This window comes from Myodes glareolus, chromosome 18 (assembly GCF_982192425.1).
Source record: "Myodes glareolus chromosome 18, mMyoGla1.1, whole genome shotgun sequence".
NCBI lineage: Eukaryota > Metazoa > Chordata > Mammalia > Rodentia > Cricetidae > Myodes > Myodes glareolus.
In genome coordinates, this window is record NC_142043.1 from 12,423,609 (window position 1) to 12,444,100 (window position 20,492).

A 20,492-nucleotide genomic window follows, 5' to 3' on the forward strand; every position below is an offset into this window, starting at 1 on the left:
TGGTAGGAGGTCTCTGTCTGAGCCCCTCTGTCACTTGTTACCCCTTCCCAGCTTGAGAATTAGTGATGATGCCATGTGTAGAAGTGGGGCACACCAGGATGGTGACAGGCAGGTGGCATCTTCAGGCAGGGTAGGAGAGCAGAGAGAGACAGGCTTAGCTTTGTCCCCCACCCCCCACTTTGTGTGTGTGTGTGTGTGTATGTGTAGACTGAGATCAGAGCTCTAGGGTCTGCTTAGCAGAAAGGGAAAGGGTGGGCTGAGTTGAGGTAGATGTTGTTCATGAAGAGTTTGGGCAGGGAGACTCTCTTTAGAATCCTTTGCCTTCCCTGTTCCTGGAAGCTGATCATTTATGCAGGTCTAGTTAGTAATGGCCACTTCCGGGTGCAGGAGTTAGCTTACCCTCTCTTTATCCTTAGGCTCCCTTCCCTACCTCAGCATCTTCATGCGTACAAACTTATTCTAAGGAGATTCGCGATCCCCTCTTCTCCCTCAGACCCAGGGACAGCCATAGCAAGGGTGTGAGATGAAGGGATGGCTGTTACAGGGACCCATCAGATCACTGTTCAAGCCCTGTCCCCCCATCTTAGCCCACGGGATTCTCATGACTGTTGTTAGTGATGGGTGTCATGAAGTAGCCAGGACTCAGGGTCCGCTGGCGGGCTGCCTCTCGGTTGGCATGCAGAGCCTGGCCAATGAGGTACTCGCTCTCCTGGGATACATCTGACAGACGCAAGTCAAACTCCAGGATGGTCTTGTTGTCTGACATGCCTTCCAGGAGCTGCTTCCCGCCATCCTGGGGAGGGGAGAAGCAGAGGGATCATTTTTTATTATGTCCCAGGATCACATGGACACACACACACTTTCATACAGATGGGATACACATGTAGCCCATCTGTTTGGGACATGGATTTGGGAGGTTGGCTCAGTGGGGCAAGCATGAGGACTGGAATTAGGGTCTCCAGAACCCATAGAAATGCTGAGTGGGCATAGCAGCCCACGTGTAATTCCAGGGAGAGACAGGACCGTCAGAGCAAGCCAGCAAGCAAGACCAGTCATTTCAGAGAGCTCTGGTTTGCTTGAGAGACCCTGCCTTAGTGAATATGGTGGAAGAGCAAATGAGGATGATCTTTGACCTCAACTTTGAGTGTTCACATGCATGCACACACGAGCACAGGCAAAAACAGGTATGCATGCATGTATATTGCAGACACGTGAAAACACATGAAAAGGAGAAAATGGATGCTGGAGTGCAGACGACAGACAAGAACACAGTCTCTATGCAGTCCACCGCACAGTCTAAAGCTTTCCTGCAATGGTCTACTTTAACTGGATCCCACCCCATGCCCGCCTGTGCCAGAAGCGGTGACTCACCAGCCCAATGTGGTTGCAGGAGAGGTTGAGGTTGATGAGTGTGGTGTTGACGGGGAGCACCTGGGACAGGAGTGTGGCTGTGGGCTCAGACAGCTCATTGCCTCCGAGGTGCAGCGTGGTGAGGCACTTGTTGGTCTCCAGGGCGTGGGCAATTGCTTGGCCGCCCTCGTCCTCGATGCAGTTGAGGTGGAGGTTGAGGGAGACAAGGTTGGTGTTGTGTGCCAGGGCATGAGCCAGCGACTGGGCACCAGGCGCCCGCACTTGGTTATTGGCGAGGTTGAGCACTCGCAGGCGACTGTGGCTCAGCAACTTGGCCGCTGCTCGTGCGCCACGGTCTCCAATGAGGTTGTGGGACAGGTCCAGCTCCTCAAGGGCTGGGTGGTCCAGCAGGCTCCGGATTAGGATACGTGCCTTGTCATCATCCACCTTACTTCGGGTCAGCCTGAAGACCTGTGGGCAGGTAGGAGTGTCTAGTGGCATCTGACAGTCTGGGATAGCCTGGACTACCTAACTGCCCTGTGCTGGTAGGAAGGAGGATGCAAGGTGACTGGAGGCTCAACATTTGGTGTTGGCCACCTGCCTGGCTTTTAAATGGGAGGAAGATCTACCCAACGATACAGAATTGGTGGCAGGTGGCAGTGGGGAAGGGTGTCACCGTGGCCAGCCCAGTCTATGCTTTCTGCATTCTTTTGACCAGGCTACTGACAGCGGAAAAGCTCACCTATGGCACTGGTTGGCATCACAGAGCCTTGCAGTGTGGTGTGCCAATCCAACCGTGTTTCTCTGGACAACAAATTCTCTTATAATCTGTGACGAGTTCAACCTTTCCTGCCTCCTCACACGCTAGCATCCCCACAAGCTTTCTTTCCGCTGATGGCCTCTCTTCTCTTCTCCTGGCCACTAAACAGGACCCGCCACAGCAATCCACCGCATGCCGACCGCCCCACGTCAGGTTTCAGTCCCAGCTGAGCCGTCCCCGAGCCGCGAGCCTCTCTCCTATATATAACTGATGATTTTTCTTGCTGACAGATTCAGCATGAAGTACATACAATTTCTTCTCCAGACCCAGATCCTCAACTATTCCAGCTCTGTTCCCCACTTCACAATCAAGCTCTTCACAAAACGATCACAGCCACCTTCTTCTTCCTCACTTCCCACTCCCTCCGTATCCACAGCTGCCCAGCTTCTGCTTCTGGCACCTATTGAAGTACCACCCTCCCAGGGACCTCCATCCTACCCTATGGTTCACTCCTGCTGTTTGAAACGTGCCTCTGTCTGTGATCTGTGACACCATGTCATGTCCTCTCCACTCCTCCCTCTGGGATCTGTGACACCATGTCACGTCCTCTCCACTCCTCCCTCTGGGATCTGTGACAGACACCATGTCATGTCCTCTCCACTCCTCCCTCTGGAATCTGTGACAGACACCATGTCATGTCCTCTCCACTCCTCCCTCTGGGATCTGTGACAGACACCATGTCATGTCCTCTCCACTCCTCCCTCTTTTCTCCAATATCACATGCCAGGCTTCTCTTTGCTCTTCCCTTTGGCTCTTCCTTCTAAGACTCCATCCAAGTGCAATGTCACACTTCAGACAGCTCAGTTTCGACTCCTTCTCCCAGCCTCACATCCCCTATGCAGCTATCAAGATGATCTCTGCTTTGGGCCACCGCAAGCTGAAACTCATGCTTCCCCCCTCAGAAGGGTCCTCCTGTTCTATTCCCTGTCCGCCTGTGATTCCTACAGCAGCTGGTCTCGTGAGAAGGGGCCTCGACACCTCTGCGTCTTCCTTCATGTTTCTATCTTCCTTACCCCATAGTGGCGGGCGACCTGACTGTGTATCTCTCCAGATTCTTTGCTTCATTCCTCTTTTCAGATATGACGGTGGCTCTAACTCACCTCATTTGGAGAGGGGAGGGGATGGGGACACCACTTAGAGTCATCTGAGAAGAGGTACTCGCTGGAGGACCTACCTAGATCAGATGGGCTGGGAGAATGCCTGTGTGGCTCTGTCTTGGTGGTTAATGATGTAGGAGGGCCCAGCCCACCGTGGGCAGCACCATTCCTAAGCAGGCAGTCCTAAGCTGTATGAGAAAGCTAGCTGAGAGGCTGGAGAGCTAGCCCTAGTGGGTCAGAGCCGTACTGCTCTTGGAGAAGACCAGAGTTCAGTTTCTAGTACCTACATTACATGGCTGATAACTCCAGCTCCAGGGATCCTGATGCCCTCTATTGGTCTCAGTGGATCTGAACTCACGTGAGTGTACCCTCTCGTACATCTAACTCATAATAATAAAAAAGAAAGCTAGCTCAGTAAAAGCTGGTCTCCGGGTCAGCTTGCAAGCAGCGGTCACCTGTCACTTCGTGCTGGACTTCTTTGGCTGTGAGGGAGTTCCTTGGTTAGAGGCAGTGCCATGCGGAACAGCAAGCAGACCTTCCTTCACGTCCCTGCCTTGACTTCCTTCATTGGGGACTGTGACCTGGGAGTGGAAGCCAAATCCCTTTTCTCCCCTAAGTTGTTTGGCTCAGAGTGTTTTTTTAATCATAGCAACACAAAGGACACGAGAACAGTCTTACATAGCTCAGGCTGACCTTGGACTTGCTATCTAGCCAAGGACAGCCCTTTAGCTTCTGATCCTCCTGCTTCTGCTGGGATCACAGGTGTAGGCCGCCACACCTGGCTTATGAGGTGCATGCTAGACAAGCGCCCTGCCAACTGCGCTGTATTTCCAGCCCCAACCCTCAACTTTATCTGCACTTGCAATGGTCTCCTAGCTGACCAGCTGTGTCTACTGTGGCTCTGCCCAGCCCATTCTCTTTCATAAGCACAGTCCAGTACCCTTGGATGGCACTTTACTTTGGATGAGGCAAACAGCCCCCTTGCCCACCCCCACAAAGATCCCTGTGCTAAAGCTTGGTCCCCTTTGTGAGGCTGAGAGATACAGCCTGATGGAATGCAGCTAGGTCACTAGGGACACTGCCCCTAGAAGAGACCAGGAAGGCTCTCTTGGGAACCAAGTTCTTGCAAGAGTGCCTTGCTTGCTCCCTTCTCCCTGCTTTCCCACCATTAGTGCAGGGGAAATATTCGTACTTGCACTGTGTGGTCTGTGAGTCCTTTCCGCCGCTAAGATTTAAGCCAACTATGCTTCTCCCTTTCTCTCTCCCTCTCCTTTATGTTTCTGTTCTATTAAAAACAATATTTTTAAGCGTGTTACCCGTGCGTGTCTTTGTGTGGGTGTGTGGGAGGCAAGAAGAGAGTCAGAGCCCCCAGAGCTGGAGTTACAGGTAGTTGTGAGCTCATGTAGGTGCTGGGAACTGAAACCGTGTCTTCCGCTAGAGCAGTATGTGCTCGTAACCACTGAGTCGCCTCTTTATTTTCTGGGGGACAGGATTTCCTGTAGTTCAGGATGGTCTCCACTTCACCATGTAGCCAGAAATAGCCTTGATCTTTCAACCTTCCTGTCCAACTGTGGAATGCTGGTATTACAGGCATGTTATAACACACTTGGTTCATTCAGAGCCAGTGATCCAACCCAGGGCTTCATGCGTGCAAGGCAAGCACTCTAGCAACTGAGCCCCGCCCGTATCCCAAATTTTTTTATTTTTTATATTTTGGTGCTGGGAATTGGATCCCGAGACTCATGCCCGCTAAGTATGGACTTTGATCTCTAGCCCCAGACTGAGCACGTTACACGTTACACGTCACTACAGGTCTTGTCACTGTGGTAGCATTCTTACAAAGGTAGGTGAAGGAAGGACGTGGTTATTGGGCTCCAGTTTCAAAGGTATGGTTCATCATGACGGGGAAGCAACATCAAGCTGCTGGGCTCTGTGAAAACCTTGAAAGAAGTGCAAAGTCCCCAGCTCCCCAGCTTTGCAGTCAGCCCTCAGACTGACAGCATCAGGCCCTGTCCCAGGTGCTGAAGATGCAGAAAGACGCGAAATTGCATCATTTGTGCCCTGTGGAGCGAGCAGTCTGGCGGGATGAAAGGCACTAATGAGCAGCGATATAAATGTAAAATTGCAGCTAGGCTATGACTGCCAGATTTCACAAATAGAAACACGGGACGTCCAGTTAAATCTGAATTTCAGATAAAAGCCACAGTGTTTGGATGTGTAGCTTGAACATTCCATGGGACATAGCTGATGTCTGATATTCTCAATATAACCAGTGTGTTGGTTAATATTACCAACTTGACAAGGTCTAGACTAACCCAGAGATGAACCTCTGGGCATGTCTTTGGGGGGGGATTATCTAGTTAAATAGCTAACTAAATTACCTAGTTGGACTCCTCCCCCTTTTGCCCTTTGAGACACAGTTTCTCTGTGTAGCTTTGGCTGACCTGGAACTCACTCTGTAAACCAGGCTGTCCTCAAACTTACAGATCCCCCTGCCTCTGCCTCTTGAGTGCTGGGATCAAAGGCGTGCACTATCATGGCCCAGTTCATCTAGTTAAACTTTAACTGTGGGCGGGGTCCTGGATTGACTAAAAGGAGAAAGTTGAGTACCGCTACTCCATGCCCTCGCTTCACCAGTTCCCCAAACCCCTGCCACCATGGCTTCCCCGCCATGATGAACCATGTCTTTGGAATGGTAGCCAAACAGCGGCTTCCCTCTTTAAGTTGCGTCTGCGAGACGCTTTAACCACAGCGACAAGACAAGTGAGTGACAACGAGCTATCCTGCTGTAGTAGTGCTTTTTAACTTTCTCCAGCAGCAGGGGCCAAGCCCGGGGCCTCACACGTGCTAAGAACACTCCTTGGCTCTGAGCTGCACCCTTGTCCCAGGCGGTTTTCATTTTGACCAGTCCTCAGCATCACATAGACCCAGCGTGGTGTGTGCCTGTAATCCCCACACTTGGGTGTGTTTGTGTTACTAACGTGCATGTGTGTGTGTCTGTTATGTACAGTGGAGGCAGGAGGATAAGAAATTCAAGGTCATTTTCAGCTACCAGTGAGTTCCAGGCCAGCCTAAGCTATATGAGACCCTGTCTCAAACAACAACAACAACAACAAAAAAACCCAAACCCCCAAACACTGTTCCCCAAAACCCAAAGATCTAAACAATCTCCTCTTCTATTGACAGATGAGAATGAAATGGGAGAAGATGGCAGGAGAGGAAGTGGTGGGGAGAAGCCGTCCTAGGGGTACTGAGAAGGGAGGAAGGAGAGCTGGGGGGGTGATACCTTGAGGGTGTGGCAGGCTCTGATGGTGGCTGCCAGGGAGTGGCAGTCTCGAAAGGTGAAGAGGAAGAGGTTCCACTCGAAGTTCATGCCGCAGTCCTTGACGCCGTACACCAGGTCCAGCTCCTCCAGGTGCTTGAGGCCAGCCACCAGACTCTCCAACTGGTAGTGGTCCTTCTCAGGCTCACTCCCCTCCCCCTCGCTGCCAGAGTCGGACTGTTCGTCAGCCTGGGGCGGGGTGGGCAGCCTCACAGGTGGGAGGAACTGATCCACTTGGATGCGGCGCACGTAGTTCCTGCAGAGGGGCAACAGGTCCAGGATCACATTGGGGTCCGTGGTGCCCGGAATGAAGAGCTTCAGCAGGTTCTCCAGGTGTCTCTCAAAGAACATACGCTTCCAGCTCCCGCCGTGCTTGGCCACGTGGCACACGGACCAGCGCTTGATGCAGCAGCGGTGCCAATAGTTCTCGTCATCGATCAAGTTGGCAGTCACCGTCAGTGGCAGGTCATGGGGCAGGTGGCTCAAGACCTTCTGCTGGTGCTCTGGGGGCAGCTGCTTCAGGATAGGGTTGTCTTTGGGGGTGGAGGAAGAAAAACAGGGTTCAGCCACAGGGCTGGGAATATCACAGCATGGTGCCCTGGGCTGTTTTGCCCAGGGACACTGAGGAAATGGAAGGCCCTTTGTGCTCTTGGGAACTTTGCTCTGAGAGGAGAAACAGTCTCTTAAACAGACACTCTTTAGGGTTCTCTTGCCTGCCGGTTATTGCACTGGGCAGTTTCTGGTCTCAAGCTAACTCACCTGGAGAAGAATGGACAGAATCTCAGGATCAGATCCCAGTGTATTTTCTAGTCTTTTGGGAGAGACAGCCGACTTCCGGGACTGACTCCCAGTCCGACTTCAATCATTCATTTCAGAATAACTACATGTACTCTAACACCTACTATGTGCCAGATGATTCTGGGGGAAATGAGGGAAGCATGGGGCCAGGAAGAGGGGTCAGTGAGTAAACCATGCTTACTGAGAGAACCGGTGGCCTGAAGTCCAGAACTCACGCAGAGGTGGAGGGAGAGAGCTGACTGTGCAAGGCTGTCTTCTGATCTCACACATGCACTGTGTTCTGTGTTGAGTGCCCTCCCACCCCCACCTCCCTTTCTCTCTCTCACACACACCAATATATTTTAAAAAATGGCCAGGGAGTGGTGGTGCGTGCCTTTAATCTCAACACTCAGGAGGCAGAGGCAGGTGGATCTCTGTGAGTTCAAAGCCAGTCTGGTCTACAATTCAAGTTCCAGTACAGCCAGATCTATTACACAGAGAAACCTTTTCAGAGAGAGAGAGAGAGAGAAAGAGAGAGAGAGAGAGAGAGAGAGAGAGAGAGACTTGGTCCTGGCCTTGTCTCCCTTTTGAAGTTCATATTTAGCTTGCTGGGGCACATGCCCAATAAACAGCAGAGGAACATGTTACATGAGGTGGCCAGTCCTCAGGAAGCTTGTCCCATAGAGTAGGAGAGGGCTGTTACTTTTCTCTGGAAAAAGTACACTAGGAACCCATCTGCATCTTGGAAGACTCTAGCAGATGGGAGATGAGAACCAGAAGCTTCCTGGAGGAGGAAAAGAGGATGTAGCTAAGACTGAACTTTCAAGAAAGAGCAGACATGACTAGAGAAGATCAAAAGTATGAAGGGCACAGTGTGTATGTGAGGTGTGTGTGTGTGTGTGTGTGTGTGTGTCTGGGGTGGGGACAGCAGAAGACACCACTGGTACTGGATGGCAGTGAATTTGAGAGTGCTTCCAGGTGGTACGGGAGAATTGTCTGTATTCTGTCAATCATGTATTTTAATAAAACGCTGATTGGCCAGGCAGGAAGTATAGGCGGGTCAACCAGACAGGAAGTATAGGCGGGGCAGTGAGAACAGGAAAAGGCTAGGAAGGAGGAAGTCCATTCCTCCATTCCTGCCCAGATCACCGAAGAAGAAACATGTGAGCTGACAGCTGAAAAAGGTACCAAGCCATATGGCTAAAATAGATCAGAATAATGGGTTAAGATAAGTCATAAGAGCTATTAAGTAGCCTGACCTATTGGGCCAATCAGCTTTATAACTTATAGAGATCTCTGTGTGATTGATTTTCTCTGGGACTTGCCGGCTGTGGGGTACCAGGCGGGACAGAAACCCCAACAAGCCGGCCCTCATGTTACATCCAGGCCTGGGTAAGATGGTCCCCCCTCCTCCAGCCCAGGGCAGATGAACTCACTCTGGAAGTTCTTGACAATATGTTGAATGCAGAGTTCTGTAAGGAGTGGTACAATGGCCAGAGACCACTCTGCGTCCTCGGAGATGATCCGGCGCATGCGCCGTGCATTTGTGGTCTTGGGCTTCAGGTGTACTGGGGTAGGGTTTGGTGTAGTCTTCAAGGGTGGCGCCCCTGAGCCGGCACCACCTGCAGTGGAGGTCTGGCGCTGGACGTTGAATGTGGACTGATTCTGAGACTTGGAGCCGGATGCTGCTGCCGGGCTGTCCTGCATATCGGCTGCGAACGAGGCAAGGGCTGAAAGCCCTTTGGCAACTTGTTACAGGAAATTTCTTCAACTGGAAAATCCTTGACGCAGGCAGGATACGAGATGGGGGTCGTGGCTTGAGCAAAAGGGAGCGGGACAGTGTTACTTAGGGGGATTTAAGTGGCACAGAGTGGTGCTTACATGTCAGTTTCTGGAGCTGAGTCGACACGTGAGAATCTCAGACTGGCAGTGTGGCTTTGGGCAAGTGAGCAAATGCTCTGGATTTCAGATGATGACCCTCTGTGAAGTGAGGGCCATAGCTATCTATAGGATTATTAGAGGAGTTGATAAAAATAACATATTCAAAGGGCCACAGTGTATGCAAGGATGCAAGGAATAGCTCCGAAGTTTAGACAATACTTGTTAAGCATTAAGTCATTCCTGTACTCTGGTATTCATTTTGGATATTGACTCATTTATCACAAAAAGTGGGAGCGGGGGAGATGGAGAGATGGCTCTGAGCAGTTAAGTGCAGTTAAGAGCACTGGCTGCTCTTCCAGAGGACCCTGGTTCAATTCTCAGCACCCATGTGGCGGTTCACAAACATCTGTGACTCCAGTTCCAGGGGATCTGACACCCTCACATAAACATACATGTGCAAAAAATACCAATGCACATAAAATTAAAATAAATAAAAAAGTTTTGGAGACAAGAATTCATTCTTTTCATCATTTTTCCCCGTGATGGGTAACAAAGCACAGAGAGGTCATTGAACACTGAACAAGAAGGAACGTATTTTTATTTTCTAATGTGTGTGTGTGTGTGTGTGTGTGCGTGCGCGTGCGTGCGCACACGCACGCACCTGTGTGCACAGAGGCCAGCATTGGATTCCCCTGGCACTGAAGTTGCAGGAGTTGTGAGCAACTGACATGGCCCTGAGGCTGAGAACTGAATTCAGTCCCTCTGCAGTAAGTGCTCTTAACCAGTGAGCCACCTCTCCGGTCCAATCATGTTGCGGATTGTTCCTGTACTGCCCCTCTAAGGGTGAGCAGGACGGAGGATACAGAATGCCCGAGGAGAGAGCTGTAGTGAGCAGCTGTCTAGTTCCCTGTTCCTGGTGACGTGACTGAGAACACTGGCCAACAGTGTTGGGTGCAGGCCTCATATACTACTTTATATTTATTTATTTTGAGGCAAGGTTTCAGGTTTCCAATGCTGGCCTCCAAGTTTCTATGTAGTAGAAGATGGCCTTGGACTGCTGATTCTTCTGTCTGTACCTCCCAAACACTGGGGTTACATCATCATTGTGGTCATACGTCATCACACCCAGGATTACATCATCAGTGTGGTCATACGTCATCACACCCAGGGTTACATCATCAGTGTGGTCATACATCATCACACCCAGGGTTACATCATCAGTGTTGTCATACGTCATCATGCCCAAGGTTACATCATTAATGTGGCCATACGTCATCACATCCAGGGTTACATCATCAGTGTGTCATACGTCATCACATCAAGGGTCACATCATCAGTGTGGTCATACGTCATCACACCCAGGGTTACATCATCAGTGTTGTCATACGTCATCATGCCCAAGGTTGTTACATCATTAATGTGGCCATACGTCATCACATCCAGGGTTGTGTCATTGGTGTGGCCATACGTCATCACATCAAGGGTTACATCATCAGTGTGGTCATATGTCATCACCTCCAGTGAAACTAGCACTGCGATGGAACCCAGGACTTCATGCTCAGATCAGGCAAACAGTCTACCAACTCAGTCATACCCCAGTACCTGTCTTGAAACTTCCTAGCATTCACATTTAAAGAGTAAACAGAGGGGCTGGAGAGATGGTTCAGCAGTTTGATTCCCAGCACCCACATCATGGCTCACGACCTTCTGTAAATCCAGAACTAAGAAGAACCCCTTTTCCTGTCTTCCAAGGGCACTTGGCAAATGTGGTGCATGGACAGCATGCAGGTAACATACATATATAATAATTTTTATGTTGTTTCATTTTCTGAGACAGGGTTTCTCTGTGTAGCCCTGGCTGTCCTGGAACTAGCTCTTGTAGACCAGGCTGGCCTTGAACTCACAGAGATCCTTCTGCCTCTGCCTCCTGAGTGCTGGATTAAAGGCATGTGCCACTACCAGTGACTAAAACTTTTTAAATATGGAAGAAATAAAGGCTTAAGTAGAGCTGGGGGTGTGGCTCCACAGCCGAGCTTGCCTACCACCCCCAGCTTTAAACAAACAAAACAAATCCCAAACCAAAAAACCTACAAAAAACCAAACCAAACAAAACAACAAAAAACCCCAAACAGGTGAAATTAATTTTATAATTAACCCAGTGTACCCAAAATATTATCATTTAAATGTGTAATCTGTGTAGTTTGTTTTTATATTTTAATTTATCAAGTGTACATATGTGTCTGCACACAAGGGTGTGAGTGCATATGGATGCCCATGGAGCCAGAGCTGGTGTCAGATCCCCTGGGGCTTGAGTTTGGGTGTGAGCCACCAGATGTGGGTGCACTGGCCCCGATGTGGGTCCTCTGGAAGACTAGTCAACAAGCCCTCTGAACAGCTGGCCATCTCTTCAAACCTTTGCATAAAGGTTTTGAATGGGAAGAACAGGTCCCTGTCTGTTCACATCAAATCAGAACCTGTGGCCTCCATTCAGAAGGGAATGAGAAGACACAAGCCTGACCAGAGTGTCAATGCCTCTCCTCACACCCCTCACTCGCAGCTGGCTCCTTCTTCAGTCTCCCCTCATACCAGACGGTGGCAGGCAGGCGTGGGAGGCGAGAAGGCAGCTAAATTTGGGCCTGAAGACAGAAGACCAAGGACGCTGTCTGGGTCTGGGGGGACCTTCCTGCTGCAGGCACCCTGCCGGCGACCTGGAGGCAGTACAGGGGAGTTTGGCTCTCTGCCTATTGTGGGGAGCTTTCCTTTGTGCTGCAGGGAGTGTGGCTAGTGAGAGGGAGCACCCTGCTCCAGCAAAGGCGTCCTTGGCAGAGGGAGGGACCAGATGGAACTCCCTAGCCTGCCAGGCAGCTCAAGGAGGAAAAGCCTGGGGAGAGAAGCACTGCAGGAAAGACACTGCTGTACTGTGTTGCCCTGTATGCAAATCAAATGCAAATTCACAAACCCTGTCCATCTTCAACTAAAGCCTTTAATCCCAGCACTTGGAAGGCAGAGGCAGGTGGATCTCTGTGAGTTTGAGACTATTTGTGACTCTCTCAAAAGAAAAACAAAGGACAGGGCTGAAAGTGGGTACTATTTACACAGTTTCTGACTTGCTATGTGACCTTAGCCAAACTGCGTAACCTATTCGGACTTCAATTTCTTCCCTTATCTGTAAAATGGGATAATAATGTCTTCCTATGTCGACCTCTGTGCAGATTTCTGTCTAGAGCGCGGAGATGCGACCTCAAATGGATGTCAGGTTTCTGAGACTTGTCCCTATCTCTACAAAAGAGGTGAAGGGCAAAGGGTCAGTGGTGACCTGGGAGTTGGAGGCTGGAAGGGGCTCAGAGGCAACACGTTAGGCCCCTCCTGCCAGGCCTGCATCTGGACTCCTGACTTCTTCAGGCCTAGAACGTCGCATGATTCCCTAGGATACCCGTGGGCCACACAGGAACCCAGGAGCAAGCGTGGCAGGAAAACCCAAGTTCCTGGCAGGTGTAGCTTTAGAGTTGGGGTTTCAGGCATCATCCACCTGCCACTAGTCCCACTAGCCTGGGCATGGTCCTGCTCCTTCTTCCTAGGAGGCCGCATCCCAGCTGGGGCCAGTTTTGAGCCCCTCAGTGCTGCTGTCTTTTACTCTGGGTTTCAGGCAGTTCTTCCTTAGTTCTAGCTCTAGTTGCTTTTGCTGCTGTTTTGTACTTGTAGTCTGCCTCTGGCAGAGGTCACAGAGCAGCGCATGGCCCTAACAAATCTCTCAGGAGAAGGGGTAGAGCCCCCTACCGCCATGGCTGCTGCAGGTTCAGCTGACATAACAAGAGCCCCTGCCAGCCTTCCATGTTTACAAAAGTACCCATGCCCTGGGTCTGATGTCTTCTGGTTATTTATTTATTTATTTTTAATTGTTTTGAGACAGGGTCTCACTTTGTGGCTCTGGGTGTCCTGGAACTCACTGTGTAGACCAGGCTGGCCTTGAACTCACACACACAGCTCTGCCTACCTTTGCCTCCTGGGTTCTTAGATTAAAGGCATCAACCATGCCTTTTTTTTTTTTTTACTTTTCTTTAATTTTTAAAAATTTTTTTTGCCTGATGCCATTTTTAAGGCAAATGTTGAAAACAATTACATTATAAGGTCAGAGTTGACCATTTTCATTTAATCTCCCTTTGATTGTTTTAAATTATATTATTTGTAATATGGAGATGAAATATAGGGTCTTGCAAATATAGCAGCCAAACATTCTACCACTGCGCCATGCCCTCAACAACCACCTTCTTCTTCTTCTTCTTCTTCTTCTTCTTCTTCTTCTTCTTCTTCTTCTTCTTCTTCTTCTTCTTCTTCTTTTTTCTTCTTCTTCTCCTCCTCCTCCTCCTTCTCCTCCTTCTCCTTCTTCTCCTTCTTTTTTCTTTTGAGACAGGGTTTCTCTGTGCAACCCTGGCTATCCTAGAACTTATTGTGTAGACCAGGCTGGCCTCAGACTTGCAGAGATCCGCCTGCCTCTGCCTCCCAGGTGCTGTGATCAAAGGTATGTGCCACCACCGCCTGGCTTTATTTTTTATTCTTAAACTCACTCTGTTACCTTGAACTTCCTATCTCTCTGTGGACACCTCCCCAGCAGTTGGAATCACAAACCCGCCTTACCAGACTTGGCTATGAAGAGATTTTTAACAGAAAATGATTACCAGGCACAGCTGGGTCCGGTGGTGCAGGCCTGTAACCCCTGCTGCAAGGAGGCCGTGGGAAAAAGATTAAAAATTCAAAGGTCAATCTGGGCAATTTAGTAAGACTCAGCTTAGTGATAGAACATTTGCCTAACATGTGTGAAGCCATGGACTCAAACCCTAATATGCCAAAAATAGATAAAATCAAATAACCAAACAGAGAGTTCATCTGTAGAAATTCTAGTTCCATGTGTTTTCAAACATCTATTTTGAGGACTGGGGGCGTAGCACAGTTGGTAGAGTGTCTGCCTAGCATTTTGGAAGCCCTGGGTTTGATCCTGTTTAAACTGGCTTCGTGGTACACATCTGTAACCCCAGCAGTTAGGAGGTAGAGCCAGGAAGATCAGAAATTCAAGGTCATCCTTGGGCTACACGTCACAAACAAATCAACAGCAACAGCAAAAAATCTATTTTGAAAAACTATTTCAAAAACAGGAGTTGGTGTATGCTGCTCTTGCAGAGGGCTTGAGTTCAGTTCCCAGAATCCACGTAGGCAGCTTGCAACCAACTCCAGCTCCAGGGGGATAAAACACAAGCACATTTAGCCTCAGAGGGTACCTGCACTCAACTGTACATACCCACACAAAGATGCACAATTAAAAATAAAGCAAGGGGGCTGGAGAGATGGCTCAGCGGTCAAGAACACTGGCTGCTTTCCAGAGGACTGGGGTTCAATTCCCAGCACCCGCATGGCAGCTTGCAACTGCCTGTATTTTCAGTTCCAGGGGTTCTGACACCCTTACAGAGACACACATGCAGGCACAGCACCAACGCACATAAAATAAAAATAAATAAATAATTAAAAACTAAGCTTTAAGAGAAAGAAAAGCAATCTACTGGTAATACATCAAAGGACCCTTGGTAGAACGATGAGGAAACTATCCCTTGGCTGTGACACTCCCACCTCTTCCTCTGCCTCTAGCGCCATCTTTTTTTTTAAATTATTTTGAATTTTATGTGTATAAGTGTTTGCCTGAATGTATGTCTGTGTACTGCATGCATGCCTGGTGCCCAAGAAGGCCAGAAGAGGACATTGGATCTCCTGGAACTGGAGCCACAGCATTTGTGAGTCCTCTGGAGGAGCAGCCAGTGCTCTCCACCTCTGACCCTGCAGGATGTGCGTCAGGCACTGTCCGTGGTTCTGCCCACCACTCTCCCATCTCTTTTGAGTTTCACACTCAGGTCCTGAGGCTTCCATCCGAATCCCTCAGACTCAACCTACACAGAAGATGGAGCTGAAAGCAGGGAGACAGCCTAGCCTCTCCTGCAGGCCACACAGGTGCCGGCCTGTCCCCGTAGTTATCTCTCTCCTCACTGTGCCTGTCACACACAGCTCCGGCCGCTCGGCACTTGGCCCTGGCATCCAGGCTGGTCCACTCACAGTCAGCCCTGCACAGCTATGGTGGCCGGCCTCCTCAGTGGCCCACCATTGCCCGAGGACACAAGTCAGCTCCCTCAGCCCCTCAGAGGACAAGGGCCTTCTGCCATGACTGGTGGCCTCTGAAATGAAGTCTGCTCTCATCCAGGACTAGTCGGGCCTTTGCTGGACTCTCTCCTTAAACTTGGGATGCCTTTCTTACCCTCTTCTCCTAGGAAAGAGACAGGCTTCCATCCCTGACTAGTTAAATCCCCACTTCTTCACTCCCACTCCACCCCAACAACCCCTCTGCTGGAGCCTCAGCACCCCAGGACCTGTGTCCCCTAACCCTGTGTCCCAATCTACAGCAGAGTTCTGCATCTTGGATCTGCATTCCCAAACCCAGTGCCAGGTCTGCCTTAGGCAGGTAGCTGCTTTGGGTCTGCCCTGTTTGCTTCTAATAATAGATTCTGGGGAGAATCCTATTGGCTACAGCGACTGATGGGCATGGCTTCCTAAAGTCAGCCAATCAGAGACTTTCTTAGGATTTGTCCAAGTGGAGGCTGACTGAAGGAAGGACAGCTGTGTGTCCTTGAAGGAGCAGGAGCCCCACTGTTGGGAGTCACTCTGCCTGACTTACACAGGGCTTATCTGCCGCAGCAGAGGATGAAGCCTGGTGGGGACCGGCAGCCATGAAAATCAGGGTGCACTCAGGTCTCGACAAGCAGCCTCCTTGCAGGTCCCTGTCTTTCTCCACTGGGACCACAGGGTCCTGAGCATTGCTCACTGTTTGGGGATGAAATGGAGAACCCCTAAATCAGAAGCTCAAGGTCGTCTTCAGCTAGATAGGAATTTTAAAGTCGATCTGGCTTTACATGAAGTCCTGTTGAAAGCAAAAAAGAAAAAGGAAAAAGGGAGGAAGGAGACTACCCCACTTTGAGGAGAAAGGTGGGGAGAACCAGAGGAAAGGGAGAGACAGGCTAGCCACTTACATCATTCTCTAGTTGGGGTTAGTCTGGCTGGCTGTCGCCAGGCTGCCCTGAGGTGGTATTGAGTGACATCTTCTTCCCTGGGGCTCTGCAGAGATGGACAGAAACCCATTAGCTAGGGATCCATGGGGCAACCAGACACTCCCAAAGGCGCATAGGAGGGAGACAGTTCCAGAAGAGACAGAGAGACCACCTCCCTCTAGAGCAATGAGTGGCTCTCAACCTTCCTAATGCCGCAACCCTGGAATACAGTTCCTCCTGTTGTGGTGACCAAGCCCCAACCATACAATTATTTTTGTTGTTACTTCATAACTAATTTTTCTACTGTTATGAATTATAATGTAAATATCTGATATGCAGATGGGCTTAGGTGACCCCTGGGAAGGGGTCATTTGACCCTTTTAGGTTGAGAGGTTCTGTTCTAGAGCCTTGTCTCCCTTGGGAGCCATGGGATGAGGAGAGCATTGGCGTTAGTACTACAAGTGTGTTCAAGGTCCCATTCCCTTCTCCACAGCAGGAATCTCTTTGGCCTTCCAGAGAAGTTGGGGCCACCAGAAATGTGTGTGTCCTGTGTGTCTGTTATGTGATGTCCCTACTTGGAGTGGGGAAGAGAGAGGGTGGGGACTTGAACAGTTGACTTTTATCTTGGGGCTTGTCTCATGGCCCCAAGGACTTTACCTTGCTGTGTCTCCAGCACCAAGCACAGCCAACCGGGACCACTACTGGCAGGGAAAGCAATCCTTTCTCCAGCTTCATCTCCATGTCCTCAGGACCAGGGGAGGGATGTGAAATCACAGAAGGTGACGTCCACACAAGGTCATAACTCTAAGGGTTGGAGATTTCTAGGCCTTGGTATAGGTAATTAAAAAAAAATGGTGTCCCACTTTGGCTAGGGTTGTCCTCAATTTGGATGGCTTGTATGTGGTGGGCAAGCGGTCTGGGCTTAAAGCCTTGGTTCTGTACAGCCGTGGTTTACTGCACTGCAGGCAGATGCCCACCAGGGGAGCTACAGTGGCCGGCTGAGTGTCAGGCCGTGGACTGCCATATCCTAACTCCGCCTCTCACTCCTGCAAGACCTTGGGCAAGGACTTAACTACACCAAGTTTCAGCGGCATCATCTGTCAAATGGGACAGTAATTACCTCCATCACCTGTCACTCATGTAGACAGCTAAGGAACTAAAAGGTGTGGCCTTTCATGCAGGCTTGGTCTAGAGCCAGTACTCAAGGCATAGACATTAGAAGAAGCTAACAGTGCACTATGCGAAACTCACTAAGCTCTCTGAGTCATAGGGAGGCTTGCCATTATAACACCATTGTCCCCACTTTACACAGGAGGAAACGGAGGCTTAGAAGGCTGAAGGAACTTCTTGTCACCTAGCCAGCAAGTGAGAGCCACACTTCTTGTGTGTGTCTGTCCAGGGGGCCCTTTTACTTCTCTGAGGTGCAGCTCACTTTCCCCTTTTTTTTTTTTAGTTTTTCGAGATTGAGTTTCTCGGTGTAGCCCTGACTGTCCTGGAACTTGCTCTGTAGACCAGGCTGGCCTCAGATTCACAGAGATCCGCCTGCCTCTGCCTCCCGAGTGTGGGATTAAAGGCGTGCGCCGCCCCTGCAGTGGCCCAGCTTCCCTCTCTCGTCAGTCTTCTGCCACTTTCTCCCACCCGCGAGCTCTCCGGCCACCGCTGCGGAGGCCAGCTGTCACCTCCAAAGCCCGGCACCCTTACCCCAATTCATTACTGGCACTAGAAACTTCCAGATTGTCACTGACACCTTTGGGCTACCTCGGTTTTGCTCTTCTGCTTTTCTCATGCTGGTCCTTCATGTTGCTCACAGACCTGGCTTGTGCAGGGATCGCAGCATATTCCATTTTCATCCTTCCTCAAGTCCCCAGGAAAATCCGGCCATGCCAGAGAGGTTCCTGTCACCTACCCAGGAAGCTGAAGATTCCTGCCATGCCCGTGTTCCTCTCAAAGTGTAGCTGTGATGGTCTGCTGGGAGCCTTGGGGTCTCCACTAACCTCTCTTGCCTTCTCAGTCAGCTCCCCACCACTTACCCCAGGGTCCCCCCAAAGAAAACCCTCCTCGGGCCTCAGGTTCCTGTTTTCAGGGCCCTGGGCTTTTGTTTATATCTTCCTTAACCTCTCTTTTTCTTGTTCAAATTCCTGTTGTGAATTCCCAGTTTCTGGGACTAAAGAAAGATTTCATCTATCTATCTATCTATCTATCTATCTATCTATCTATCTATCTATCTATCTATCTATCTATCTACCTACCTACCTACCTACCTACCTACCTACCTACCTACCTACCTATCTATTTTAAGTTTCTCTGAGAGCCCCAGTTTGGTCTCTGGCTCAGAGAGATATCTTGTTCATAATCCCTGGGCCCTCCTCCTCCAGCTCTGGCTCCTTTATCTGCTGTACTGAAAGGGACACTAGCAGTAGCTCCCAAGGACTCCAACCGTGCTTCCTCAGCCACTCCAGCAGGAAAGCACAGCTTCAAAGGTCAGCAAGTCCCTCCTCCTCCCCTCGGTAACCCTGAGAGACTAGGCCCATGGGGGACTTGAGGGAGGTGCGGAAGTCACTGCGCCTGCAGCATTGACCTCAGCTGAGACCTGGAGACCCTTCTTTTCCCACCTTCTATACTTCAACTTTAGGCCTCTGGACCAGTTTACAGATAGTCGCTGTGTGGGATGCAGAGCCGGCAGCGTCCCACCTTTACAAGACTGGGATGAGCTGCGGGCTTCAAGTAGCTGCAGAACAAGTTCTCCCACTCACTACAGAAAACATGAGGCTAAGATGATGGCTGCAGAGCCACAGACCCGCGTGGGTTGCAGGAGCTGGCGGGGCTTTCGAGCTAGACCAGTATGAGTGGGATCTGAATAGGGAGACAAGAGTTGAGCATCCCCTTGCCCAGAGATCGCCTCACCTGCTCAGGGGACCCAGGAGATTGCTCTCACTCGCTGTTGGCGCTGTTGGTCGTTAGGGACGCTGAAGTCGCCAGGGGGCGGGGCCGTGAGCCCTCCGCTCTGGGGCTCTGGGCGTTGACTGGCTCCTCCTCCGCACCCTTCCTCCCCACTTCGTACTCCTCCCTCCTCGCGTGCTCAGATCACGACCCTATGGCCTTGGACTCTGCTTGTGATTTCTGACTGTGTGTTTCGGGATGCAGACGCTTCTGGCGGGGAGAGAAAGATGGGTTAGGAGTGGGGGAGGGGGAAGGACCAAGCAAACAAAGGAGGCCGTATTTAAGTCACTGGAATTCCCCTGTGGCTGAGCTGTGGACGCCAACTCTGCTGGGGAGCTTCTTCACCTTTCTCCCACACGAACCAAGTGTCAGAGACAGAAAGGGCCAGAGCCTCCACAATGCTCCTTCACTCAGCCGGAAGTCTGGAGCTTCCAAAGCTTCCAGCCCTGGCATGACAGGATAGGGCTGCTGTCGCGACTCCAGGGGTCTGGCTGTGTATAGTAAGAGGAATCATCCTCCAGAGCAGAGGGACAGCAGACTGGTTGAGGGGGTCCCAGGGAGGCAAAGCTTAGCTTCTCAGATCAGATGCCTCTGTTGACTCCCGAGTTTGGTGGCCATGGAGGAGCTGGGGCTGTGGAAAAACACTATGGACTGGCCTACTATCTAGCTCCAGAGGTTGAGCCATGCAGTGAGGAGCCAGGCTTCTGCTGAGTTCCTTTAAGCCCTCACAAGTGACTTACAAAGGGCCACAGTGTAGTTGTGGGTGACCTTGAACTTCTGCCATTCCTGTCTCACCCAGTGTTGGAATTACAGGGGTGTAATTTGGTTCTTTGGATTTATGTGGTACAGGGGATCAGACCCAGGGCTTAGTACATGGTAGGTACTCTGCCACCTGAGCTATATCCCCAGCCCAAATGACCACGCACCAGTCACAGTGTGGCAATATGGCACCATGTAGGCCCACTGGGGTTTTTTTTTTTTTATTAACTGTGTGGAGGAACCCTTGCTTTGAATATGTGCACCCCCACTTCCACCCTTCACTCCTATATCTAGGTAGAGGTCTGGCTGGGTGGTTTGTTCTGATAGAGGAGGGGCTTCCCTACGTTCCTTGGCTTCATCTTGCTTCAAATGCCACGTTTCAGCGTCAGCTGCTTGTGTACATACGTGTCCCTGTGTAGAGGCGCTTGCACTGCCTTCTTTACAACTCTGAAACTGGACAATGA

At 50.5% G+C, this 20,492-nt stretch overlaps 1 protein-coding gene across 4 annotated transcripts; it reads right to left on the reverse strand.

Annotated features, from left to right (window-relative positions):
* Positions 1 to 106: 106 nt before the first annotated feature.
* Drc5 (dynein regulatory complex subunit 5) lies at positions 107 to 19,363 on the reverse strand. 4 transcript variants are annotated; one of them, XM_048445236.3, is made up of 7 exons: positions 19,234 to 19,358; positions 16,987 to 17,133; positions 16,312 to 16,396; positions 8,803 to 9,182; positions 6,554 to 7,122; positions 1,372 to 1,821; positions 107 to 793 (listed from the first exon to the last, which is right to left on the reverse strand). In XM_048445236.3, the coding sequence occupies exons 4-7, from the start codon at positions 9,071 to 9,073 to the stop codon at positions 584 to 586; spliced, it is 1,500 nt and encodes a 499-aa protein (XP_048301193.2). In that variant the 5' UTR covers positions 9,074 to 9,182; positions 16,312 to 16,396; positions 16,987 to 17,133; positions 19,234 to 19,358; the 3' UTR covers positions 107 to 583. The 4 variants fall into 4 exon arrangements, with proteins under 4 accessions (XP_048301193.2, XP_048301192.2, XP_085535470.2 ...); XM_048445235.3 differs by lacking the exon at positions 16,987 to 17,133 and having other exon boundaries at positions 19,234 to 19,363; XM_085679344.2 differs by lacking the exons at positions 16,312 to 16,396; positions 16,987 to 17,133.
* Positions 19,364 to 20,492: the final 1,129 nt, after the last annotated feature.

Excerpts from the sequence above, each read along its gene's own strand:
- Drc5 (XM_048445235.3), bottom strand. The coding sequence starts at position 9,073 with ATGCAGGACAGCCCGGCAGCAGCATCCGGCTCCAAGTCTCAGAATCAG. Across the intron at positions 7,123-8,802 it reads TATTGTCAAGAACTTCCAGA|ACAACCCTATCCTGAAGCAG; the intron begins GTGAGTTCATCT and ends CCACCCCCAAAG. Across the intron at positions 1,822-6,553 it reads GAGCCTGCCACACCCTCAAG|GTCTTCAGGCTGACCCGAAG; the intron begins GTATCACCCCCC and ends ACCTGCCCACAG.